Raw genomic sequence first — 25,428 nt, 5'->3', positions numbered from 1 at the left:
ATATAATTCTACAACAAAATCACAAAAGGAATTGTGAAAGCTGTGAAGAAAGGAAGATGTGCAGGCTACAGTAACAATGTACAGTATATTATGAAAAAATAAAGCAAATAGTAACACAATAAAATAACAATAACAAGGCTATACACAAGGAGTACCAGTACCGAGTCAATGTGCAGGAGTACTAGGTAATTGAGGTAATATGTACATGTAGGTAGGGGTAAAAGTAAATAGGCCATCAGGATATATAATAAACAGAGTAGCAGCAGTGTAAGTGAAGTGTGCCTATGTGTGAGTGTGGCATGAATATGCATGTGTGTGTGTTTTTTTTGTGTGTGAGCGTATGTAGTGTGTGTGTGTGGGTGTGTTGGAGTGTCAGTGTAGTGTCAAATCAAATGAAATTTGATTGGTCACAAACAGTACACATGTTTAGCAGATGTTATTGCGGGTGTAGCGAAATGCTTGTGTTTCTAGCTCTAAGAGTGCAGTAATATCTAACAAGTAATATCAAAACATTTCACAACAATACACACAATAAACACAAATCCAAAGTAAAGGAATGGAATTAAGAATATATACATTTTTGGACGAGCAATGTCGGAGCGTCAGCCACTAAGATACAGTAGAATAGAATACAGTATATACATATGAGATGAGTAATGCAAAATATGTAAACATTTAAAGTGACCAGTGTTCCCTTATTTAACTGGCCAGTGATTTCAAGTCTTCGTATATAGGGCAGCAGCCTCTAAGGTACCTACTGATGGCTATTGGCCTTGAGATAGAAGCTGTTTCTCAGTCTCTCGGTCACAGCTTTGATGCACCTGTACTGACCTCGCCTTCTGGATGATAGCGGGATGAACAGGCAGTGGCTCGGGTGGTTGTTGTCCTTGATGATCTTTTTGGCCATCCTGTGACATCAGGTGCTGTAGGTGTCCTGGAGGGCAGGTAGTTTGTCCCCAGTGACGTGTTGGGCAGACCTCACCACCCTCGAGAGCCCTGCAGAATGCGAGCGGTGCAGTTGACATACCAGGCGGTGATACAGCCCGACAGGATACTATCAATCGTGCATCTGTAAAAGTTTGTGAGGGTTTTAGGTGTCAAGCCTTCTTCACTACACTGTCTGTGTGGGTAGACGCCGAGGAACTTGAAGCTTTCCACCTTTTCCACTGCGGTCCCGTCGATGTGGATAGGGGCGTGCTCCCTCTGTTGTTTCCTGAAGTCCATGATCAGCTGCTTTGTTTTGTTGACGTTGAGTGAGAGGTTTTTTTCCCGACACCAGGATCTATTGGGGCGGTAAGCAAATTGAAGTCGGTCTATGGTGTAAGGTAGAGGTGATATGATCCTTGACTAGTCTCTCAAAGCACTTCATGATGGCATGCATGATTGCTGTGGGGCGATAGTAATTGAGTTCATTTACCTTTGCATTTTTGGGTACAGGAACAATGGTGGACATCTTGAAGCATGTGGGGACAGCAAACTGGGATAGGGAGAGATTGAATATGTCCGTAAACACTCCAGCCAGCTGGTCTGTGCATGCTCTGAGGATGCGGTTAGGGATGCCGTCTGGGCCGGCAGCCTTGCGAGAGTTAACACGCTTAAATGTCTTACTCACGTCGGCCACGGAGAAGGAGAGCACACAGTCCTTGGTAGCAGACCACGTCGGTGGCACTGTGTTATTCTCAAAGCGGGCAAAGAAAGTGTTTAGCTTGTTCGAACACAACACCATCGGTGACCACGACGTGGCTGGTTTTCCCTTTGTAGTCTGTGATTGTGGCAGTGTCTACAAACATACGTCTCGTGTCTGAGCCGTTGAATTGCGAATCCACTTTGTCTCTATACTGACGTTTTGCCTGTTTGATTGCCTTACGGAGGGAATAACTACACTGTTTGTAGTCGGCCATATTCTCAGTCACTTTGCCATGGTTAAATGCGGTGGTTCGTGCTTCCAGTTTTGCGCGAATGCTGCCATCGATCCACGGTTTCTGGTTTGAGTAGGTTTTAATAGTCACAGTGGGTACAACATCTCCAATACACTTCCTGATAAACTCAGTCACCATATCAGTGTATTCGTCAATGTTATTCTTGGAGGCTACACGGAACATATCCCAGTCTGCGTGATCAAGACAATCTTGAAGCGTGGATTCGGATTGGTCAGACTAGCATTGAATAGTCCTTAGCACGGGTATGTCCTGTTTCAATTTCTGGCAATATGAAGGGAGGAGCAAAATGGAGTCGTGATCAGATTTGCCGAAGGAAGGGTGGGTGAGGGCCGTGTAGGCATCACGCAAGTTGGAGTAGCAGTGGACGAGTGTTTTAGCAGCGCGAGTACTACATTCAATGTGTTGATAGAACTTCGGTAGCGTTTTCCTCAAATTTGCTTTGTTAAAATCCCCAGCTATAATAAATGCAGCCTCAGGATATGTGGTTTCCAGTTTGCATAAAGTCCAGTGTAGTTCTTTGAGGGCCGTCATGGTATCGGCTTGAGGGGGAATGTGAACTTCTCATCCTTTCCTTTCCTCTCTACTGGCTGTGGTTAATCTCTACCACACATGTGAACTCCTCCTTTTCATTTATAGATTCCTTTCCACCCTTCCTTGCTCCTTTTCCTTTCTTCCTTTTCTAGCTCCCTTTCCTTCTTCCATTCCTTTCTATTGGACAATATTAATCCCTACCACATTCACGTGAACTCCTAATTTTCTTTCTTAGATTCATTTCCTCACTCCCTTTCCTCGTTTCCTAGCTCTGTTTCTTTCCCTCCTTTTCTATATTCATTTCCTCTTTTCCTCGATTCCTTTCCTCGATTCCTTTCCTCATTTCCAGCTTTCTTTCCTTCCCTACCTCCCTACCACCCTTTCGTCTCCTCTTTTTGCAAATGCGTAACATATTGTATGTTTTGCAAATTTGTAACATATAATAGGAATTGTAATTTATAACATATCATACGAAATGGGTGATGGACATCCACAAATTAATAAAATACCATGTAAAACGTAACATATTGTACTAAATTGAGTGTCTAGGATTTACTTACAGAATAATATGAAATGCTTTGAGACCAGGTTGTCCAGAGAGCTATATGTTGCAATTACTTAGAGCGCTAGCTTCCTGAATAACTACCCATTTATGTCATTGTGTCACGTCCTGACCAGTATAAGGGGTTATTGGTTATTGTAGTTTGGTCAGGACGTGGCAGGGGGTATTTGTTTTATGTGGTTCGGGGTTTAATGGGATATGTATTTATGTAAGAGGAGGGTTTGATTTATGTGTTCCGGGGTTTTTGGGTAATGTTCTTGTTTTGTATTTCTATGTTTTTCTATGTTGTGTATTTCTTTGTTGGCCTGGTATGGCTCTCAATCAGGAACAGCTGTACATCGTTGTTGCTGATTGAGAGTCATACCCTGTTTTCACCTGTCCCTTCGTGGGAAGTTGTTGTTGTACTGCTGTGTGTTAGCCTGCAACACTGTTCGTTCGATCGTTTTCTTGTTTTCTTTGTTACGTGTTCAAATAAAGTTAAGATGAGCACTCAACCCGCTGCGCCTTGGTCCACTAAGTATGACGGCCGTTACACATTGTTACAGTTGCCTGCACAACTTCCTTTTTTCAGAGCTGTCACAAATCATGTTCTGCCCCAGAGCAGTTTGTTTCATTTGTTGTAAAAAAAATAATAATACAAAAAAATATATATATATATATATAAAATCCTAACTACGTATGTATCCATGTTTCTTGGAGATCCTGAATGGTTTTGTGATAGTATAAGCACCTTCATAACTGTTTTATAACACCTCAAATTAATGTCACTTTACTTAAGGTGTCTGTGCACACTCTATAATGGCATGGTTATGACACCCATCATTCCGTTCACCGTAATAATGTGACACAGAGTTTCGGAAATTATATGGGTCTTTCTATAAACTAGGGTCCCAGTGAGGATTTCCTAAACTGGACAACTTCCTACACTTCCAAATGTGTTCATGTCATTACATTAAGATATAAGGAGGGATCATAGCTATATTCAATCAAATTCACAAGTTGATTTAAAACCTATGTTTAATCCTTTATCATGGTTGGTGTCTTGATGGATTTGTCCAAAATCGGGTGACACTTTTCTGTCCTTGCATTTATGGTAATGTAAGCCGTCGCTATATCATATATTTGGTCACTTTCTCATGATAAAAACAGAAATGGTGTTTCAAATTAGGAGCTTAATGCTACTGCTATTCATAGATTTCTTATGTGTTCCTGCGTCGGCCACAACAATCCCCATGCATGCATCCATTTAATCAGGCAATGTCCACATTATTCTCACATATTTAAGAATCTAATAATAATTAACAAGGCTTAAAATAATCGCTATTTTTAAAGTGGTAATGGCCTACTTTAAAAAAAAAAAATCTTTTTGCATGCTTTTTTGGGGGGGGGCATATATTAGGCCATATATAAATTTAACAATTGTACAACATTGAGGTCCTTGAAAATTACAATTAAGCACCTGAAAGTCCTTGAATTTGACTTGCCAATGTCCGTATGAACCCTGCTTAAATGATGTATAGAGCTAGGCCTATGTGGTTGTATAGGTGGAGTTATGGGGCAATTTGCATATATTCACTTTTATTCCTCTAAGTACATGTGGAACTGCATGAAAATCAAATTTATTTTTGTTTCAACCATTTAGAAATGTGGATCACAATGTCACACATCGGCCCCATTATTTATAGAAAGCCCCATATAAAGTCCAGTTACAACATATGGTATGTAGACACTTATGTAGCATGTAATAACATATGACATAAATTGTCATGCAGTGTAATAGTAGTTGTTATTAACAGTTGACATTAGAGCATATGACAACAGGATGAACAGTCATCTATAACACCAATTATAACTAGTTTTATAACATCTTATGCCATTACTCATAACTATCCTGAACAAAAATAAACGCAACATGCAACAATTTCAAAGATTTGACTGAGTAACAGTTCATATAAGGATATCAGTCCACTGAAATTAATTAATTAGGCCCTAATCTATGGTTTTCACATGCCTGGAAATACAGATACGCATCTGTTGGTCACAGATACCTTAAAAAAAGGTAGGGGCGTGAATCAGAAAACCAGTCAGTATCTGGTGTGACCACCATTTGCCTCATGCAGCGCGACACATCTCCTTCACATAGAGTTGATCAGGCTGTTGATTGTGGTCTGTGGAATGTTGTCCCACTCATATTCAATGACTGTGAGAAGTTGTTGGATATTGGTGGGAACTGGAACACGGTGTCGTACACGTCGACCCAGAGCATCCCAAACATGATCAATTGGTGACATGTCTGGTGAGTATGCAGTCCATGGAAGAATTGGGACATTTTCAGCTTCCCGGAATTGTGCACAGATCCTTCCGACATAGGGCCGTGCATTATCATGCTAAAACATGAGGTGATGGCGGCGGATGAATGGCACGACAATGGGCCTCAGGTTCTCGTCACGGTATCTCTGTGCATTAAAATTGTCATCAATAAAATGCAATTGTGTTCATTGTCGTAGCTTATGCCTGCCCATACCATAACCCAACCGCCACCATGGGGAACTTTGCTTACATCAGCAAACAGCTCGCCAACATTACGCCATACACGTAGTCTGCAGTTGTGAGGCCTGTTGGACATACTGTGAAATTCTCTATAACAACGTTATGGTAGAGAAATTAACATTCAATTCTCTGGCAACAGTCCTGGTGGACGTTCCTGCAGTCAGCCAATTGCATACTCCCCCAATACTTGAGACATCTATGGCATTGTGTTGTGAGCCATAACTGCACATTTTAGAGTTGCCTTTTATTGTCCCCAGCACAAGGTGCACCTGTGTAATGATCATGCTGTTCAATCAGCTTCTTGATATGCCACACCTGTCAGGTGGATGGATTAGTTTGGCGAAGGAGAAATGCCCAACAGGGATGTAAACAAATGTGTGCACAAAATCAGAGAAATAAGCTTTTTGAGCATATGGAACATTTTTGGGATCTTCTATTTCAGCTCACTAAATACGGGAACAACACTTTACATGTTGCGTTTATGTTTTTGTTCAGTGTATTTAAAACTACTTATGACAGCTTATATGTTTATGTAGCTGTTATAAAGACTTCATGATGAATGCATGAATAAGGACACCTACAGTAAAATGTTACCGATTTAACAATGTGTCTTTAACCTTTAGAAAACTATAAACCAATATATTTTGATAGTTATTTGGTTAAAGTATCTTGAACTTACGTGGTACATGGGTAGCAGGCCCTGCAGTGATCCTTCCCCTTGTTACAGTAGTGGCCCTGCTGGCATCGACATACTGAGTCCTTGAAGCGGGTGCATCTGTCCTCCACCTCCAGATTGGCTACGAAGGACAAACACCACAGTGGCAGTACATTGGCAAGGTCGGGTTACTGATGTAACCTTATTTCTCTGAGTAGTGTAACGGGTTGCCAAATGACCTATGGGAACTACTTCACATGATGTGATTGATATGCTTAATATCAAAGATGTTTACAGTCACGCCACACCCTTAGTGTACCCACGTGACCTCACTCCACACCCTTAGTGTACCCACGTGACCTGTCACTATAAAAGGCGGTATGGCGTGACATACTGTCTATTACTTAGATCCTCAGCCCGGGGCCTCCAGCAACGCCTCTCAGCCCAGGGCCTCCAGCGATGCCGCGCACCCCAGAGTCTTCTGAACGGGAGCTACGCCCAGAGCCAGAGCCACCTCCGTAGTGGGAGGATTGGGAAGTGGCGGGGGGGTGTAGCCACGGTGGCCACCCTCCCTTCCCTCCCTTTAGGTTTTGGGGTTGTTTTGTTGGGTTTTTTGTTTTGATGTGGGGGGGGGGGGTACTGTCACGTCCTGACCAGTAAAGGGGTCTTTTGTCATTGTAGTATGGTCAGGGCGTGGCAGGGGGTGTTTGTTTTGTGTGTCTAGGGGATTTTGGTTCTAGTTTTCATTTTCTATGTTTAGTTTTCCAGGTTTGGCCGAGTGTGGTTTCCAATCAGAGGCAGGTGTCTTTCGTTGCCTCTGATTGGAAGCCATACTTAGGCAGCCTGTTTTCCTTTGGGTTTTGTGGGTGGTTATTTTCCGTTATAGTCTGTGAACCTTACGGAACTGTTTGCTGGCGTTTGTTTTTTCTTTGTTTAAGTGTTCTATTTAAATAAACAAGTAAGAATGAGCACTATACCCGCTGCGCCTTGGTCTGTCTTTAACGACGCTTGTGACAAAGAGTTAAAAAAAATGCTAACTGGCCAACTTTGAACCTCTGATCATACCCTAGGGGTTTCAAAATCATCTGGTGAGGCGACCTAGTAAATGTGGTTGTTTGAGGCCGGGAGAGAGCCCGGGAGAGAGCACCAGCAGTGTTTGGAGTTGATAAGGATGTCATCTTAGCCGAGTGAAGCTAATTCCGGTTTCTCTGGCAATGTTCAAAGTCCAGATTCCGGGGATGATATGCTATCTCTGGTAGGCTCAAGGTTTTTCAGAGTGTGAATCGGATGACATCAGTCCAGGGCAGCCTGAAGCCCCGGCATTGGATTCTGAGGGGGAGAGTGAACCATTGGGGGTTAATGTGTCTTTGATGGAGCTGTGTCGTACGGCGGCAGATCACCTGGGGATGGATTGTCCATCTTCTCCCCCTCAGTTTGGGGGAAGGTATTTACCTCCTGTCCCTTCAGCGGTGAAAATTTGCTTACCCCTGTTTAAATATTTTGCAGATGAACTAAAGGTAACCTGGGATTTCTCTCATTCATCCAGGCTGGTGCTAGCAGGTTATGGTGAGCTCATGAACGTACGTAGATGGTATGGAGGAGGCGGGGTTCGTTGGCACACCGCCGGTGGATGGAAAGCTGGCAAGTTACTTAGCTCCAGAAGCTAACAAGGGAGCTAATCCAAGCATGGTGCTTCCGAATAAATAGTGCAGGTTCTTGGAATCAGCTGCACAAAGTGTACCAGGCTGAGGGTGTGGCGACCCAGTCGTTGAATGTGGTCAAAATGCTGCATACGTACAATATCGATTTGCTGTAGGAGCTGAATAAGACCGTGGAGGCGGAGAAGCCGGTTTTAGAGTTTCTCTATGAAATCCTTGTGGTGGCTGATTTTGTGTTGCGTCTTTCCCGGTTTACTATCCTGGCTATTTGCTATAGCAACAGTGCTCCCAAGTGGCTCGGTCGATGGGGGCAAGTTACTGGTTGCTGAAGTCCCCGAACCCGGTGCAGGCCGGTTATCTGAAAGGTGGTACCACGAGAGCACATTGCTTCTACCCATGTTTCTCTGTGTTCAGGTTTATCAAGTGTGTGGTATCGTCCATGTGTGGGCATAATAAGCACAGTTCCTTTCCCACATCTAGACACACAGTTGTCAAGAGTGGTGGATATGAAAACAAGGATGACAATGGCCACTGCCATTGGTTGCTCAAGGTATTCTGTTGTGCCTAAGCATGTTGACTCCTTGCAGAGACCCGTAACTGCAGTTGCAGGGGGTTCTCAGGGTTGGGGTAGTGTCCCGCAGGGTGATCCTGGATGAAGCGTCCATTCTGGTGTTTTGGTCAACAGCGCAAAGGGTGCCACATATCAGTTACCTAGAGATACTGACTGTTTTGATTGCGCTGAGGTGTTTCCTTTCGATGTTGGAGGGCCAGCATGTGTTGGTAAGGTCCAAAGACAGGACATGGTGGCATATACCAACAAGCAGAGGGTGGACGCAATCTCTTGATCGTAAATTTGGCCCGTTATCTGCTCGTATGAAGCAGTGCACATTTTCTGTTGCTTGGGGCAACGTATCCTCCAGGATCTCTCAATGTGTGTGTGGCTCTACTTCCAGGGGGTCCTATCTCTACCGAGTGGGGACTGCAACCCTTGTGGTTGCCCAGATATAGGACCGGTTCAAAAGGGCCGACGTAGATCTTTACGCATTGCTAGAAAACGTGCATTGTCGTCTCAATGAGGGGTCTGGGCGCTCCATTGGGAATGGATGCTTCGGCGTATAAGTGGCCTCGTACTCTGCTCTATGTGTTTCCTATGGTTGGACCTGAATCAGGCCACCATGGAGAGGCTCCGTCAGGAGGGTCTGTTGTTGATTCTGGTGGTTCCCCGGTTGGGCGGGGCCCATGGAGGGTTCTGTGTTGTTGGGATCTATTGTCCCAGGTGCATGGGAGAATTTGGCACCCTTGATCGCAGAAATGGGATCTGGATTTGGCCCCTGAATGGTTGAATTTGATGGTTTGGGGTTTACCCTCAAACGTGATTACGACTATACAGTTGGCGCGTGCACCCTCTATGAGAGGGTTGTATACATATAAGTGGCGTGCGATTGAGGGTTGGTGTCAGATTAAAGGGCTTTCTCCTTTTCAGAGCTCCCTGGTGGACATTTTGATGTTCTCGCAAAAGCTTTTTTAGCAGGGCATTATTTTTTACACATTAAAAGTTTATGTGGTGTGTCATGTAGGGGTTGACAGCTCTACCCCAGGGTCTCAGTCTCTGGTGGTGCGGTTCCTGAAAGGTGTCGGCTCTGGACCTGGCTTTGGTCCTGGACGCTCTGTGTGAGCCTTCGTTTGAACCATTGGAGTCTGTGGACCTGAAGGTCCTTTCCTATAAGACTGCCCTGTTCATGGCCTTGGGGATCTCCACACATTATCAGTACATCCTTCCTGTTTGGCATTTGTGTCTGGTGACTCCGAAGTGATGTTACATTCCACATGGAGCTTTTGCTCCCAAGGTTATGCATATGTCTTAACCTCTATGGGACCCCTTCCCGTTCTCATCCCGGTAATGGGATTGCTTGACAAGATAGCAAAAATCAAATAATTTCAATTTCTCAAACAATCAACTATTTTACACCATTTCAAAGATAAACACCTCCTTAACCTGTCTGGGCAAGGTGGGACGTTTGCGTCTTTACAGCAAAAGCAAACATTAGATTATGTCAGGAGAGTACCCTGCCAAAAAAAAATCACACTGCCATTTTCAAAGCAACTAGATGCCTCACAAATACCCAAAACACAGCTAAATGCAGCACTAACCTTTGACAATCTTCATCAGATGACACTCCTAGGACATCATGTTACACAATACATGCATTTTTTGTTCAATAAAGTTCATATTTATATATAAAAAGAGCATTTTACATCGGCGCGTGACGTTCAGAAAATATTTTCCCTCAAATGCATCCGGTGAATCAGCGCTACAATTTACAAAATTACTATTTGAAAACATTGTTAAAATGTAATATTGTCATTCAAAGAATTATAGATTAACATCTCGTGAATGCAACCGCATTGCCAGATTTAAAAATAACTTTACTGGGAAATCACACTTTGCAATAAACGACGTGGTATGCTCAGAAAAATAGGCTAGGCGATACATGTTAGCGCCATCTTGGAACCATCTAAAATCAAATATACTATTGTAAATATTCACTTACCTTTGATTATCTTCATCAGAAGGCAATTTCAGGAATCCCAGGTCCACAACAAATGTAGTTTTGTTCGAAAAAGTTAATAATTTATGTCCCAATAGCTCCTTGTTAGCACGTTCCGAAGGCTACTCATAATGTACGAGGCGCGCGGGACTTGTCGTCACGAATGTGCAAAAAATATATATTTACGTTCGTTCAAACATGTCAAACGTTGTATAACATAAATCTTTAGGGCCCGATTTCAATCAGACCTTCAATAATATTCAAGGCGGACGATTGCATTGTCTTACTAAATGTTTCAGAACGAGAGGGTACCCACGGGCGCCCGCGTCATAGTAGTAATGGCCCTCCCCTTATGACCAACTTTCCAGGCCTCTCGTTTGGTCAGTTTCTACCGGAGAAGACTCAAACCACTTTGTAAAGACTGTTGACATCTAGTGGAAGCCTTAGGAAGTGCTAAATTAATCCTAACTCACGGTGTGCTTCATAGGCAAAGTGTTGAAGGTGATTCCACAAATCAGATTTCCACTTCCTGCATGGAATCTTCTCAGGTTTTGGCCTGCCATATGAGTTCTGTTATACTCACAGACACCATTCAAACAGTTTTAGAAACTTTAGAGTGTTTTCTATCCAAATCTACTAATTATATGCATATTCTCGTTACTGGGCAGGAGTAGTAACCAGATTAAATTGGGTACATTTTTTATCCGGCCGTGCAAATACTGCCCCCTAGCCCCAACAGGTTTTAAGGCTAGTACTGATTTCAAGGTTTTACTGCTAACCTACAATGCACTACATGGTATTTGTTATTTTAATAGGATCCCCATTAGCTGTTGCAAAAGCAGCAGCTACTCTTCCTGGGATCCACACAAAACATGAAACAAAATACAGAATAACATAATACAGAACATCAATAGACAAGGACAGCTCAAGGACAGAACTACATGGGTTTGCTCCTACCCATCTCGCCGTTTTGGTCCTGCTGTACATACCTACACGTACGCTACAGTCACAAGACGCAGGCCTCCTTATTGTCCCTAGAATTTCTAAGCAAACAGCTGGAGGTATAAGGTCACAAGGCAAGACCCAGATGCAGATGGTTTGAGTCTTTGATACTTATTAAATCAGTCCAAAAGGGGAAGGCAAGAGAATGGTCGTGGACAGGAAAAAAGTCAAAACCAGTTCAGAGTCCAGGTGGTACAGAGTGGCAGGCAGGCTCGAGGTCAGGGCAGGCAGGCGGGTACGGAGTCCAGAAAACAGGCAAGGGTCAAAACCGGGAGGACTAGCAAAAAGAGAATATAAGCAGGAGTACGGGAAAACACGCAAGACATACAAGACAAACTGGCACAGAGAGACAGGAAACACAGGGATGAATACACCAGGGAATATAAGCGACACCTGGAGGGGGTGGAGACAATCAAAAGGACAGGTGAAACAGATCAGGGTGTGACAGGAGGCAGGGCTTTCTCCTATAAAGCTACATTTTTATGGAATGGTCTGCCTACAGTGAGGGAAAAAAGTATTTGATCCCCTGATGATTTTGTACATTTGCCCACTGACAAAGAAATGTTCAGTCTATAATTTTAATGGTTGGTTTATTTGAACAGTGAGAGACAGAATAACAACAACAAAAAACGCATGTCAAAAATGTTATAAATTGATTTGCATTTTAATGAGGGAAATAAGTACTTGACCCCTCTGCAAAACATGACTTAGTACTTGGTGGCAAAACCCTTGTTGGCAATCACAGAGGTCAGACATTTTTTGTAGTTGGCCACCAGGTTTGCACACATCTCAGGAGGGATTTTGTCCCACTCCTCTTTGCAGATCTTCTCCAAGTCATTAAGGTTTCGAGGCTGACGTTTAGCAACTCAAACCTTCAGCTCCCTCCACATATTTTCTATGGGATTAAGGTCTGGAAACTGGCTAGGCCCCTCCAGGACCTTAATGTGCTTCTTCTTGAGCCACTCCTTTGTTGCCTTGGCCGTGTGTTTTGGGTCATTGTCATGCAGGAATACCCAACCACGACCCATTTTCAATGCCCTGGCTGAGGGAAGGAGGTTCTCACCCAAGATTTGACGGTACATGGCCCTGTCCATCGTCCCTTTGATGTGGTGAAGTTGTCCTGTCCCCTTAGCAGAAAAACACCCCCAAAGCATAATGTTTCCACCTCCATGTTTGACGGTGGGTATGGTGTTATTGGGGTCATAGGCAGCATTCCTCCTCCTCCAAACACGGCGAGTTGAGTTAATGCCAAAGAGTTCCATTTTGGTCTCATCTGACCACAACACTTTCACCCAGTTGTCCTCTGAATCATTCAGATGTTCATTGGCAAACTTCAGACGGGCATGTATATGTGCTTTCTTGAGCAGGGGGACCTTGCGGGCGCTGCAGGATTTCAGTCCTTCACGGCGTAGTGTGTTACCAAATGTTTTCTTGGTGACTATGGTCCCAGCTGCCTTGAGATCATTGACAAGATCTTCCTGTGTAGTTCTGGGCTGATTCCTCACCGTTCTCATGATCATTGCAACTGCACGAGGTGAGATCTTGCATGGAGCCCCAGGCCGAGGGAGATTGACAGTTCTTTTGTGTTTCTTCCATTTGCGAATAATTGCACCAACTGTTGTCATCTTCTCCAAGCTGCTTGGCGTTGGTCTTGTAGCCCATTCAAGCCTTGTGTAGGGCTACAATCTTGTCCCTGACATCCTTGGAGCGCTCTTTGGTCTTGGCCATGGTGGAGAGTTTGGAATCTGATTGATTGATTGCTTCTGTGGACAGGTGTCTTTTATACAGGGTAACAAACTGAGATTAGGTGCACTCCCTTTAAGAGTGTGCTCCTAATCTCAGCTCGTTACCTGTATAAAAGACACCTGGGAGCCAGAAATCTTTCTGATTGAGAGGGGGTCAAATACTTATTTCCCTCATTAAAATGCAAATCAATTTATAACATTTTTGACATGCATTTTTCTGGATTTTTTCTTGTTGTTATTCTGTCTCTCACTGTTCAAATAAGCCTACCATTAAAATTATAGACTGATCATTTCTTTGTCAGTGGGCAAATGTACAAAATCAGCAGGGGATCAAATACTTTTTTCCCTCACTGTATGTGAGAGACGCAGACTCGGTCTCGAACTTTAAGTCTTTATTGAAGACGCATCTCTTCAGTAGGTCCAATGATTGAGTGTAGTCTGGCCCAGGGGTGTGAAGGTTAATGGAAAGGCACTGGAGCGACGAACCGCCTCTGCCTGGCCAGTTCCCCTCTCTCCACGGGATTCTCTGTGTCGGGGGGCTAGGGTCAGTCTGTTATATCTGGAGTATTTCTCCTGTCTTATCCAGTGTCCTGTGTGAATTTAAGTATGCTCCCTCTAATTCTCTCTCTCTATCTCTCCCTTCCCTCCCGGAGGACCTGAGACATGGGACCTTGCTGTCCCCAGTCCACCGGGTCGTGCTGCTGCTCCAGTTTCAACTGTTCTGCCTGTGGCTATGGAACCCTGACCTGTTCACTGGACGTGCTACCTTGTCCCAGGCCTGTTGTTTTCGACTCTCTCTCTCTACCGCACCTGCTGTCTCTAACTTTGAATGCTCCGCTATGAAAAGCCAACTGACATTTACTCGTGAGTTGCTGACCAGTTTCACCCACTAAAACCACTGTGATTATTATTATTTGACCCTGCTGGTCATCTATAAACGTTTGAACATCTTGGCCATGCACTGTTATAATCTCCACCTGGCACAGCCAGAAGAGGACTGGCCACCCCTCAGATCCTGGTTCCTCTTTAGGTTTCTTCCTAGGTTCTGGCCTTTCTAGGGAGTTTTTCCTAGCCACCGTGCTTCTACATCTGCATTGCTTGCTGTTTGGGGTTTTGGGCTGGGTTTCTGTATAGCACTTTGCGACATCGGCTGATGTAAAAAGGGCTTTATAAATACATTTGATATACAGTACCAGTCAAAAGTTTGGACACGCCTACTCAATCAAGGGTTTTTCTTTATTTTTACTATTTTCTACATTAAAGAATAATAGTGAAGACATCAAAACTATGAAACAACACATATGGAATCATGTAGTAACCAACAAAGTGTTAAACAAGTCAAAGTACATTTTATAAATTACAGTACTTTTTGTACATAGTCCCCCCATTTTGTACATAGTCCCCCCAGGCTCTTGTGGACAGTACATCAGTGTCATCCGATTCAAAAACCACACTATGTTCAGAGGTAGGGGTTGATACCGGCAGGGGAAGCCTGGCCAGGATGAGGGCAGACTCGGTTGCCATTCAACTGTCCAGTGACTTAATCTCCTTGAACATCTAAGTGAGTCAAGATTTGTGCCTTGGCAATGGTGTTTATTGGATGGTGTATCACAAAGGGAGTGAGACCCATCATTAGGGAAAACCTAGTCAGTTGCACAACAGAATGCATTGAACTGAAAGGTTTCTTCAGCATTTAACCCAACCCCTCTGAATCAGTGAGGTGCAGGGGGCTGCCTTAATTGACAGGGAGCAGTTGTTGTTGGTTAACTGCCTTGCTCAAAGGCAGAATGGCAACTTTTTCCACAGTGCCAGCATGGGGATTTCAACCAGTGACCTTTAGGTTACTGGCCTAACACTCTTAACTGCTAGGCTACCTGGAGCGCTTGGAACAATCTGCAAAGGAAGGTCTATGCTGTTGGATTCTGGGAACATTAGTTACAAAAGAGACATGAGGGGTGCAATAATGAAGCTTGGGAGGGGCTGAGTGCAGGGAACACGATTGCATGTGACAGTACTGATAAGGGGAGAAACCGTTGAAGGCCCATATCACTTAGCTCCCTGCTTAGCAATAATGATGCAAGGAGGAGACTCCACCCAAAGTGAGGTACGAATACTACCATGGTGGAAGCCATGTCTGTGTCTGAATTACAGCTGTATCGACCCTTTGGGAAGAATTATACTTGGTTAAGCTTCTCTAGTGTCCGTGAGTTATTTACTCTAAAAATTAGAACCTAACAATGCTCATTGATCAGTGTGGTTCAGCTCCCAAGTAAATAAAGTTTTTTGCTCATCCGAGACTGCGAGTTGTTTCTCACACTGTTGACACCGGTGGAATGACAACTGTGTACAGCACTAAATCAGTCTGCTAAGAATGTATTTCCACACAAGAGAAAGTTTGTTCCAAGTAAAGGTTATTAATAAAATTAATAGATTTTTGTCTAGGTGTGTCTCGGTGTCTGCTTCGATTGCCTTGGCATCAGCGAGAGAATAGTTACACTTACCGTCAACTCCGATCCATTATGCTTTGGAGTCGAGACTCTGTCCTAAATATGTATCAAGGTCCCGGCTTGAAACTCCCTTCTATATAAAGTTATCTAACTGGCACAGTCAAGTATGGACTGTCAGTCTCGGTCAAGCGAGGACTGATAGCCCACAGCATTGCTGGGCTCTGTGATCCCAGCAAAACTCCAAGTGAGCGAGTGGTAACGCCAGATCAACGGGCTGACGTGCCAGTCAAGTGAAGACTGGCATGACACCGCGGGCAAACAAGTGCCAACAACAGTTGCCAACAACAAGCTAATTAAGGTAGCTATGTGTGGCTTATTTAGCTAGCTACGAGCTAACTTCGGCGGTAACAGGATAGACCCGAGGGCTAATTAGCTAGCTAACACACAACGGATGGATGGATGCTCCCGAGTGACGCAGCGGTCTAAGCCACTGCATCTCAGTGCAAGAGGCGTCACTACAGTCCCTGGTTCAAATCCAGACTGTATCACATCCGGCCATGATTGGGAGTCCCATAGGGTGGTGCACAATTGGCCCAGCGTTGTCCGGATTTGGCCGGGGTAGGCCGTCATTGTAAATAAGAATTTGTTCTTAACTGACTTGCCTAGTTAAATAAAGGTTAAATAAATACAATTTCAAAAATCCTGACAATAAGCAATACAAGTTAGCTAGTATGGGCACAATAACGAGAGAAGGGAAGAAGATTATATTAAAATCAACTACTCACAGCACCTCCTCGACTTGTTGAAGAATCGTAATTCCGTAAAGAAGTAATCTGAAGGGGATTAATAGCAATCTTTTTATAGTATATTTGACATGCATTATTGACATGAGTCTGTTCCAGGAGCGTGCAAATGAACGCACCTGTCGGTCTTTACCCTTAACGAGCCCACAATAAAGAAGCACACCTTCAGAGGAAACAAGAATAACACTGACAAAGGCTTAAAATGACACTTTTGTCAATCTACCTATCCCTGAATGAAATAAATACTCAAATGAAACTTTTAATCACCTTTTTGAGTACGGACCAGCTAACCAACTTTAGAATTCTATTACATTTTGTCTATCACACATGTTCTGAGCACAGTGGTCATGCAAACTTTCAGAATCTCATAATGTAAAACACAAATGTGAGATTGAACCATACAATCAATGGATAATAAAATAAACTAACTACGATCACGTATATCCTACCAACGGGATATTAAAAACTAATATCTTATGTTTCACCGAGTTGTGGCTGAAAGACAACATGAATAATATAAAACTGGCATGTTTTACACTTTTTCGGCAGGATAGAACAGTGGCCTCTGGTAAGACAAGGGGTGGCACTCTATGTATATTTGTAAACAACAGCTGGTGCACGAAATCTAAGGAAGGTTTTGCTCACCTGAGGTAGAGTATCTCATGATAAGCTGTAAACCACACTATTTACCAAGAGAATTTTCATCTATATTCTTCGTAGCCGTCTATTTATGACCACAAACCGATGCTGGCACTAAGACCGCACTCAATGAGCTGTATGCGGCCATAAGCAAACGTTCATCCAGAGGCAGCAGGGACCTTAATGCTGGGAAACTTAACTTGTAGGATGTGGCAGGGCTTGCAAACTATTACAGACTACAAAGGGGAGCACACAAGCTAAATTACTTCTATGCTCGCTTCGAGGAAAGTAACACTGAAACATGCATGAGAGCGTCAGCTGTTCCGGACGACTGTGTGATCACGCTCTCCATAGCCAATGAGAGAGTAAGACCTTTAAACAGGTCAACATTCACAAGGCCGCAGGGCCAGACGGATTACCAGGACATACTACGAGTATGCGCTGACCAACTGGCAAGTGTCTTCACTGACATTTTCAACCTGTCCCTGACAGTCTGTAATACCAACATGTTTCAAGCAGACCACCATAGTCCCTGTGCCCAAGAACACTAAGATAACCTGCCTAAATGACTATAGACCCGTAGCACTCACGTCTGTAACCATGAAGTGCTTTGAAAGGTTGGTCATGGCTCACATCAGCACCATTATCCCAGAAACCCTAGACCCACTCCAATTTGTATACCACCCCAACAGATCCACAGATGATGCAATCTCTATTGCACTCAACACTACCCTTTCTCACCTGGACAAAAGGAACAGCTATGTGAGAATGTTATTGACTACAGCTCAGCGTTCAACACCATAGTGCCCTCAAAGCTCATCACTAAGCTAAAGACCCTAGGACTAAACACCTCCCACTACAACTGGATCCTGGACTTCCTGACGGGCTGCCCCCAGGTGGTAAGGGTAGGGAACAACACATCCGCCATGCTGGTCCTCAAGACGGGGGTCCCTCAGGGATGTATGCTCAGTCCCCTCCTGTACTCCCTGTTCACTCATGACTGCATGGCCAGGCACGACTCCAACGCCATCGTCAAGTTTGCCTATGACACAACAGTGGTAGGCCTGATCACCGACAACGATGAGACAGACTATAGGGAGGAGGTCAGAGACCTGGCCATATGGTGCCAGGATAACAACCTCTCCCTCAACGTGATACAGACATAGGAGATGATTGTGGATTCAGGAAAAGGAGGAGCGAGCACGCCCCCATTCTAATCGACTGGGCTCTAGTGGAGCAGGTTGAGAGCTTCAAGTTCCTTGGTGTCCACATCACCAACAAACTATCATGGCCCAAACACACCAAGACAGTCGTGAAGAGGGCACGATAAAGCCTATTCCTCCTCAGGAGACTGAAAATATTTGGCATGGGTCCTCAGATCCTCAAAAGGTTCAACAGCTGCACGATCAAGAGCATCCTGACTGGTTACATCACACCTGGTATGGCAACTGCTCGGCCTCCGATCGTAAGGCACTACAGAGGGTAGTGCGTACGGCCCAGTACATCACTGGGGCCAAGCTTCCTGCCATCTAGGACCTCTATACCAGGCGATGTAAGAAGAAGGCCCCAAACATTGTCAAAGACTCCAGCGACCCGTCAGAGACTGTTCTCTCTGCTACCGCACGGCAAGCGGTACCAGAGCACCAAGTCTAGGTCCAAAAGGCTTCTTCACAGCTTCTACCCCCAAGCCATAAGACTCCTGAACAGCTAATCAAAGGGCTACCCAGACCCCTCTTTTATGCTGCTGCTACTCTCTGTTTATAATCTATGCATAGTCACTTTAACTCTAACTACATGTACATATTACCTCAATTACCTTGACTAACTGATGCCTCTGCACATTGACTCTGTACCGGTATCCCCTGTATATGGCCTAGCTATTGTTATTTTACTGCTGCTGTTTAATTATATTTGTTACTTTTTATTTTCAATGTTTTAGTTATCTATTTTTTACTTAACACTTATTTTTCTTCAAACTGCATTGTTGGTTAAGGGCTTGTAAGCATTTCACTGTAAGGTCTACACCTGTTGTATTCAGCGCATGTGACAAATATCATTTGATTTCATTCGATTTGAAGAAAAGACAGAGAACAAAAGACAGCATGCCACGCCACACTGCGTTCTATAGTGACAGGTCAGTAAGGGTGAGGCGTGACTGTAAACATCTTTGATATTAGGCATCGCGATCATATCGCATGAAGGGAAAAGAGTTCCCATAGGTTGTTTGGCGACCCCGTTACGAAAACAACAGAGAACCTAATTTGCTACAGTAGGTAGGCCTACCTATAAGGTGTCAGTTCTACCTGTTGTGTGTGTAGGCCTACCTTTAGGGTCACAGGAAGTGCAGGGCTCACAGGAGTCCAGGGAGTTGGGGTCACTGTTGTAGGTCCTATCTTCCTCACAGATAACACAGGTTCCATCCTCTGGGCTCACACTGCAGTGGCTCTCCAGATGTTGGCCTGGACACATAGAGTACCAAGACATAATCAGAGGGAAAGACATAGGCCTACATAGCATACATTAATTTTATTAATGCAATTTACAGGAGTTGACTAGAACAGTGCTTGTTAATTAATCAACATTTCAGTTCTCACTCCAATGTAAATGTGCTTGCACAATTATTATGGTATTGAGCTGTCATGGTGGTGACCAAAAGAATGCTAATGTGAGATAGTTTAGTACAGATAATGTTAAACATTAGATGCTTACCAGCCGCACAGAGACAGCATGCCATTCCCTCATGCTGGTAAGTGCCATCTTGACAACTCTGCCTTTTGGTGCGCAATTTGCTAGTGATTAAGATGTCTTGGGAACTCCGCTCTGCTTTCAATGGTGTAGTTAAACGAACGGTACACTGTTAAATGCAATTACATTATGGAGTGTTATTAAAACAGACAGCAGTAGGCAGTTACAGTAGCTGCGTGTGTGTGTGTGTGTGTGTGTGTGTGTGTGTGTGTGTGTGTGTGTGTGTGTGTGTGTGTGTGTGTGTGTGTGTGCGTGCGTGCGTGAGACTTATCAGTGATATAAGTATGAGACATTGGAAGGTCAATAATTATTATTAAGGAAAAGTGCTTATGTGTGGTAAGTGTAACATAGTAAAGGTAAACCTGTATTAATTTGTGGATGTCCATCATCCATTTCGTGTAACATGTTATGAATTACAATTCTTACAGTATGTAAAAAATGTGCCATATGTCTGATATGTTGTTTTTACCATGCTGCTAGTAACTGTTTATTATCTATACATAGTCAATTTACCACTACCTACATGCACAAATTACCTTGACTAACCTGTACCCCTGCACATTGACTCGGTACCCCCTGTATTTAGCCTCATTATAGTTATTTTGTAAATATTTTCTGAATTCTATTTTTTTTAAACTGCATTGTTGATTAAGGGCTTGTAAGTAAGAATTTCACGGTAAGGTTGTATTCGGTGCATGTGACAAATCAAATTTGATTTGTTTTTATGTTAACTAGGTGGCTAACACTTACGTTAGCTAGGTGGCTGAAGTTAGCTAGGCTAGGGACTAGGGTTAGGGGTTAAGGTTAGGGTTAAAGCTGCAATATGTAACTTTTTGGGCGACCTGACCTAATTCACGTAGAAATATGAGTTATAGATCTGTCATTCTCATTGAAAGCAAGTCTAAGAAGCAGTATCTGTTCTATGTGCACTACTTCTATGCTTCCCATTTATAAGTTTTGTTTTTGCGTCTTTTCCTTTTGGTTTTGTACACCAGCTTCAAACAGCTTAAATAAAATCAAAAAGAAAGGAGGACCAAGGCACTCTTCATATAATTGATTAAAATGCCTTTATTAGTATGGCATCTTCAATAGAAACAATGTTTTTAAAAATCCGACGCGTTTCGGCTGCATGGCCTTCGTCAGGGAGTACAAAGAAATAATACAATGTTCTCTTTTTAACAGCTTTTCCAATTAACCCTAATTTGAAGAGGGAGTGATAAAATTGATTGGACACACCTAGTAAGCAATACTATACACACTTTAAAGTGAAATACTGTAGCTATGTTATCATAAAAATGTAACTCCAAGCTAGAAGTATCAGAACACTTAGAAAGGTAGTTCTAACCTTAAATATGGCTGGGAGAAGTGTCAAGAATAAGAAAGCAATATATTCCATAGTACACTAGAACATAGCAAAACATGAACAACAAGAGTCTAAACATAGCTGAGGGCAATTGAGCAAAATGTCCACTAGATGACAGCAAATGGACCCACCACAACCCTACAGGAAGGGTGAGAAATCCATATCTTCATTTAAACCCGGGTATTTAGTGGCCTGTAGTTTGTAAATCCAAAAACTTTCCCTTTGGTTTAACTGTTTAAGATGGTCCCCTTTTCTAATAGAGGCCGGGATATGATCAATACCCATAGCCTGTAGGGAGGCAGGGTTGCCATGGTGTAAGGAGTTGTAGTGCTTACACCAGCTTAAATAAAATACAATGATTCTTTACACTATACTTGCTTGTTTTGTGACATAAACAGAAATTAGGCAAACTATTAGGCTTTTAGCAACCAGGAATGGGCAGAGAGATTTCTGCATATTGCACATAAAGGAAATCTCCAGCCAAATCTGGTATTTGTTTCATTAGTCCATTGTTGATATAGTCACAAAATGTTTTGCATGTCAGCAATCAAGCTTTCAAGATATACAACTTTCAAAATACAGAAATACAACTGATATAGTGCATTTTGTAGTTACAGAGTAGCTACAAAAGTAGTAAGTAGTTGCATAGTTGCTATTTAGTTAAAATGCTGAAGGTGCCCTTGATGAGATTCGAATACGCAACTTTTGCGTTGCTATGTTTACATCTAGTCTATGAGACAAGGCTGGAGTGGCAAGTCCCAACAAGTCAAAATCAAAAGTGAAACTACTTCAGCACAGACAGTTTAGGAACTTTTACCTGTCGATTAAATAAAAAATATCAGATATTTATACATCGTGTTTGGTAGATATATATACTGTATTTCATCCATGCAATATACCAGAGCAGAGTTGAGACTGACTTGACAAATATGGGAAAGTTAGTTTAGCTAGCCCAAGTTCTGACAATAATAAAATATCTGAGTTTAACCTATACAAAGTATGTCAACAATAAGATGTTGATAGTCAACTCACCAAAATGCACAGGATATATAAAAAAGTATATTTGTTCATTTTCCGAATTGATGCCTCCAAGAAGAGATTGCTGCGCCCTGTGTGATGTTTGAAAATCTGCCCTCTGTTTGAGGTTTGGAGGAATTACAGACAGTACGTTGGCCACAATTGCACAATGACCGTCAAATTGCTGCATGTTTGTAGGGCGCATAGACAAGCAATGCCAAACCGGCAATGCGTGCGGGTTTTATTCCAACCGTTTTATTCAAGAAAAACATCCAGTAAAAATGTCTTTCACAATTGAAAATGGTTATCTTATGAGATACATACAATGAGTTGTTGGAGTAAGTTTATTAGATACTGTACATGTATTGTATTCGTCATTGTTCTATGAGACAGGCCTATCTCTCCATGTACCACTAGGGGGAGCGAATGGCCTTTGCGCGGGCCCGCCTGAGTTGCTCCTCTTTCTACAACCTTTCTGGGGTCCGTTATTGCAGCGATCCGTCAGGACTTGATGTGTGTAATGGTCATTTTCCAAACACTCCAAGCTCCGAGGCAGATTGTTTCATATTATAGTGTCAAGTTCTCGTTCTATCATGCAGTGCAATAGAGATCATTGCTTGGTGATCTTCAAAAACGGTAAGGACTTCTAGGAACTGCATCTCAGTGCAAGAGGCATGCGTCACTGCAGTCTCTGGTTCAAATCCAGGCTGCATCACATCCGGCTGTGATTGGGAGTGCCATAGGGTGGCGCACAATTGTCCCAGCGTCGTCCGGTTCTGGCCGGGGTAGGCCGTCATTCTAATTAAGAATAAGCATTTGTTCTTAACTGACTTGCCTAGTTAAATAAAGGTTAAACAAAACATATTAAAAACCAGTGTGTTGTCTGCATTTCATTGTAGTGACACTCATCAGTGACCCATATGGCCCAGAGACTTTCTTCAAATCAGGTGGTAAGGAAAAACTCCTGGTCCTATAGCAATAATAACAGTTATCATCAACCCTGTCCATACATTAATAAAGGTTGATGCAATCCAGTGATCCCTACAGACCAATAGTCTGCATACTATATGTATGGAGTAATCCCTACTGGTGATGCACAGCATTGATTGTCACATCAATCAGAGTCACCACACTATCTCTATTAGAGATGTGCAGTATGCATGTGCATTTACTGTAGCCATGACTCTAATCACTATATCACATGCTATCACAGTAGAGATGTAATGATCATGCTGTTTAGTCAGCTTCTTGATATGCCACACCTGTCAGGTGAATGGATTATCTTGGCAAAGGAGAAATGCTCACTAACAAGGATGAAAACAAATTTGTGCACAAAATTTGAGAGAAAGTTTGTGCTAATGGAACAATTCTGGGATCTTTTCTTTCAGCTCATGAAACATGGGACCAACACTTTACATGTTTCCGTTTATATTTTTGTTCAGTATAAATAAAAAACTGAGCTACATGATATCACCCCTGCCCTTCAATCGCTTATTGCCATTTTTGTGAAAGGGAAAGCAGATAGATAGACAGTGAGCGTGAGAGAGAGTGGGTGAGAGGAAATGTGCTCATTCACATTGGTTTCCTGTGAGTCCCATTCAGATAGATGTGACAGGAGGGAGTGGAGGCTATTTGTGGAAAGTGTACAATGTGTGGGATCACTGAAAGGATACTGAAATAATGGATATTCCAAGAGTGATCAGTCAGGTTTGAAATACAGAGTAGACATGATAAGTGCACAGCGGTGCACTTCAATGCACACCTGGGGCAGCTGTGCTATGTCCCTCTGTTAGACCTCTGGATTACTTTATATTCAGCAGTTAATTGAGATACTTGATGGCCAGCAGTGGATACTTGGAGTCTCCATCAGCATCAAAGGACAAGCTATTGAATCAGAAAAGAGGTAGAATCTTCAATTATTCTCATAGAAATAGTATTGAACAAATGGACACAATGGTTGTCTGATTGAATGCCTCTGGGGAGGGGGTTTCCCATAAAGCTATGAACTAAGATCAGCTATACAATCATCTAGGTATGTTGCAGTGAATTCTTTCAATGTCTCCTGGTACGTAAAGAAAATTACAAGCATAAAAAAACGAAGCATATGTTTGATCTCTGCAAAGTGGTCAACGAGGGCTTCATCATTTCCACAAAAAGGCTTGTTAAATTCTCTTAAAATATAATTTTGGGCTGGAACTTCCTTCAAGCAGACATCCTGTGGGATTTGATTGTTTTATCCAAGAGTATCAAATTTCAGCTTTTTTGTAGTTTCACTGATTATTGGAAGTGCAGACAGCTTTGTGCTAGCCTACAATGTCTGTTCTTATGGGCCTACCTGTGCAGCTGATGAACATTTGTAATCAAATATCTATATACATTTCTGTAAGGAAATATTTGTAATATTTTCAAGCAACCACATCTATTGGATAATAATGTATCTGCCCTTGGCACTTCACCACACTCTCCCTGATGAAGGCGGACATCTGATATTAATTTTGTCAATTGACAGTGACATCATGGCTACAAGGTTAGATTAATTGTAGCATCTCATCATCAGCTTTAAGCACAAGCTGTGCGTATGTGTGTTTGCTGTAGCTACTACATATTCACCATGAATGAGTACCTTTAGGTAGGCCTATAGCCTACACAGACATATCATTTGGATAGTACTGTTAAGCAGAGTGGAACAGGGGACCCAAAGAGCAGACTCAGACGAGGAGATTGGGATGAAGTAATCAAGGTATTTATTGAAACACGGGGAAGATGGAGTGCAGGCCAGGGGAAGCTTGGGTGGGTTGCAGGAAACCAGGTGCGGAGGCTGAGGCTGGAGCGAGAGGGGTTGGGACAGGGTAAGCAGGCTGGAGGACGGGAGCTTGGAGAGGGGAGTGAAGTGAGACATTTTTTTGAAAACCTGTCATAAATGGTGAGAATGATGGAGTTACTGTTAGATGGGGGAAGGCCAGTGACGAAGTCCAGAGCTATGTGTGACCAGGGGCGACTGGGTATGGGAAGAGGGTGGAGCAGACCAGAAGTGGGTTTAGTGGAGGTTTTGTTCCGGGCACAAATCGAACAGGCTGACACAAACTCCCTGACATCCCTCTCCATGGTAGGCCACCAAAAGCGCAGACGCAGGAAGGCGAGGGTCCAGTTCATACCAGGGTGACAGCTGAGGTGGGTAGAATGGCCCCACTGAAGAACATCAGAGCGAACACAATCTGGAAC

General features: G+C 43.1%; 1 protein-coding gene across 1 annotated transcript in view; it reads right to left on the bottom strand.

Annotated features, from left to right (window-relative positions):
- The window catches only part of LOC115153220 (tumor necrosis factor receptor superfamily member 6), a 29,404-nt gene extending 7,043 nt beyond the window's left edge, over window positions 1–22,361 (bottom strand). The window contains exons 1-4 of the mRNA XM_029698430.1: window positions 22,222–22,361; window positions 19,791–19,935; window positions 19,406–19,540; window positions 6,263–6,380 (exon numbers count right to left, since the gene is read on the bottom strand). Coding sequence (XP_029554290.1) covers window positions 6,263–6,380; window positions 19,406–19,540; window positions 19,791–19,935; window positions 22,222–22,260 — 437 coding nt within the window. The 5' untranslated portion in view covers window positions 22,261–22,361. The remainder of the gene's footprint in view (window positions 1–6,262; window positions 6,381–19,405; window positions 19,541–19,790; window positions 19,936–22,221) is intronic.
- Window positions 22,362–25,428: the final 3,067 nt, after the last annotated feature.

Source organism: Salmo trutta, chromosome 18 (genome assembly GCF_901001165.1).
Source record: "Salmo trutta chromosome 18, fSalTru1.1, whole genome shotgun sequence".
Lineage (NCBI taxonomy): Eukaryota > Metazoa > Chordata > Actinopteri > Salmoniformes > Salmonidae > Salmo > Salmo trutta.
Note: the sequence above shows the minus strand (reverse complement) of the source record. Positions and strands in the feature narration are given on the sequence as shown.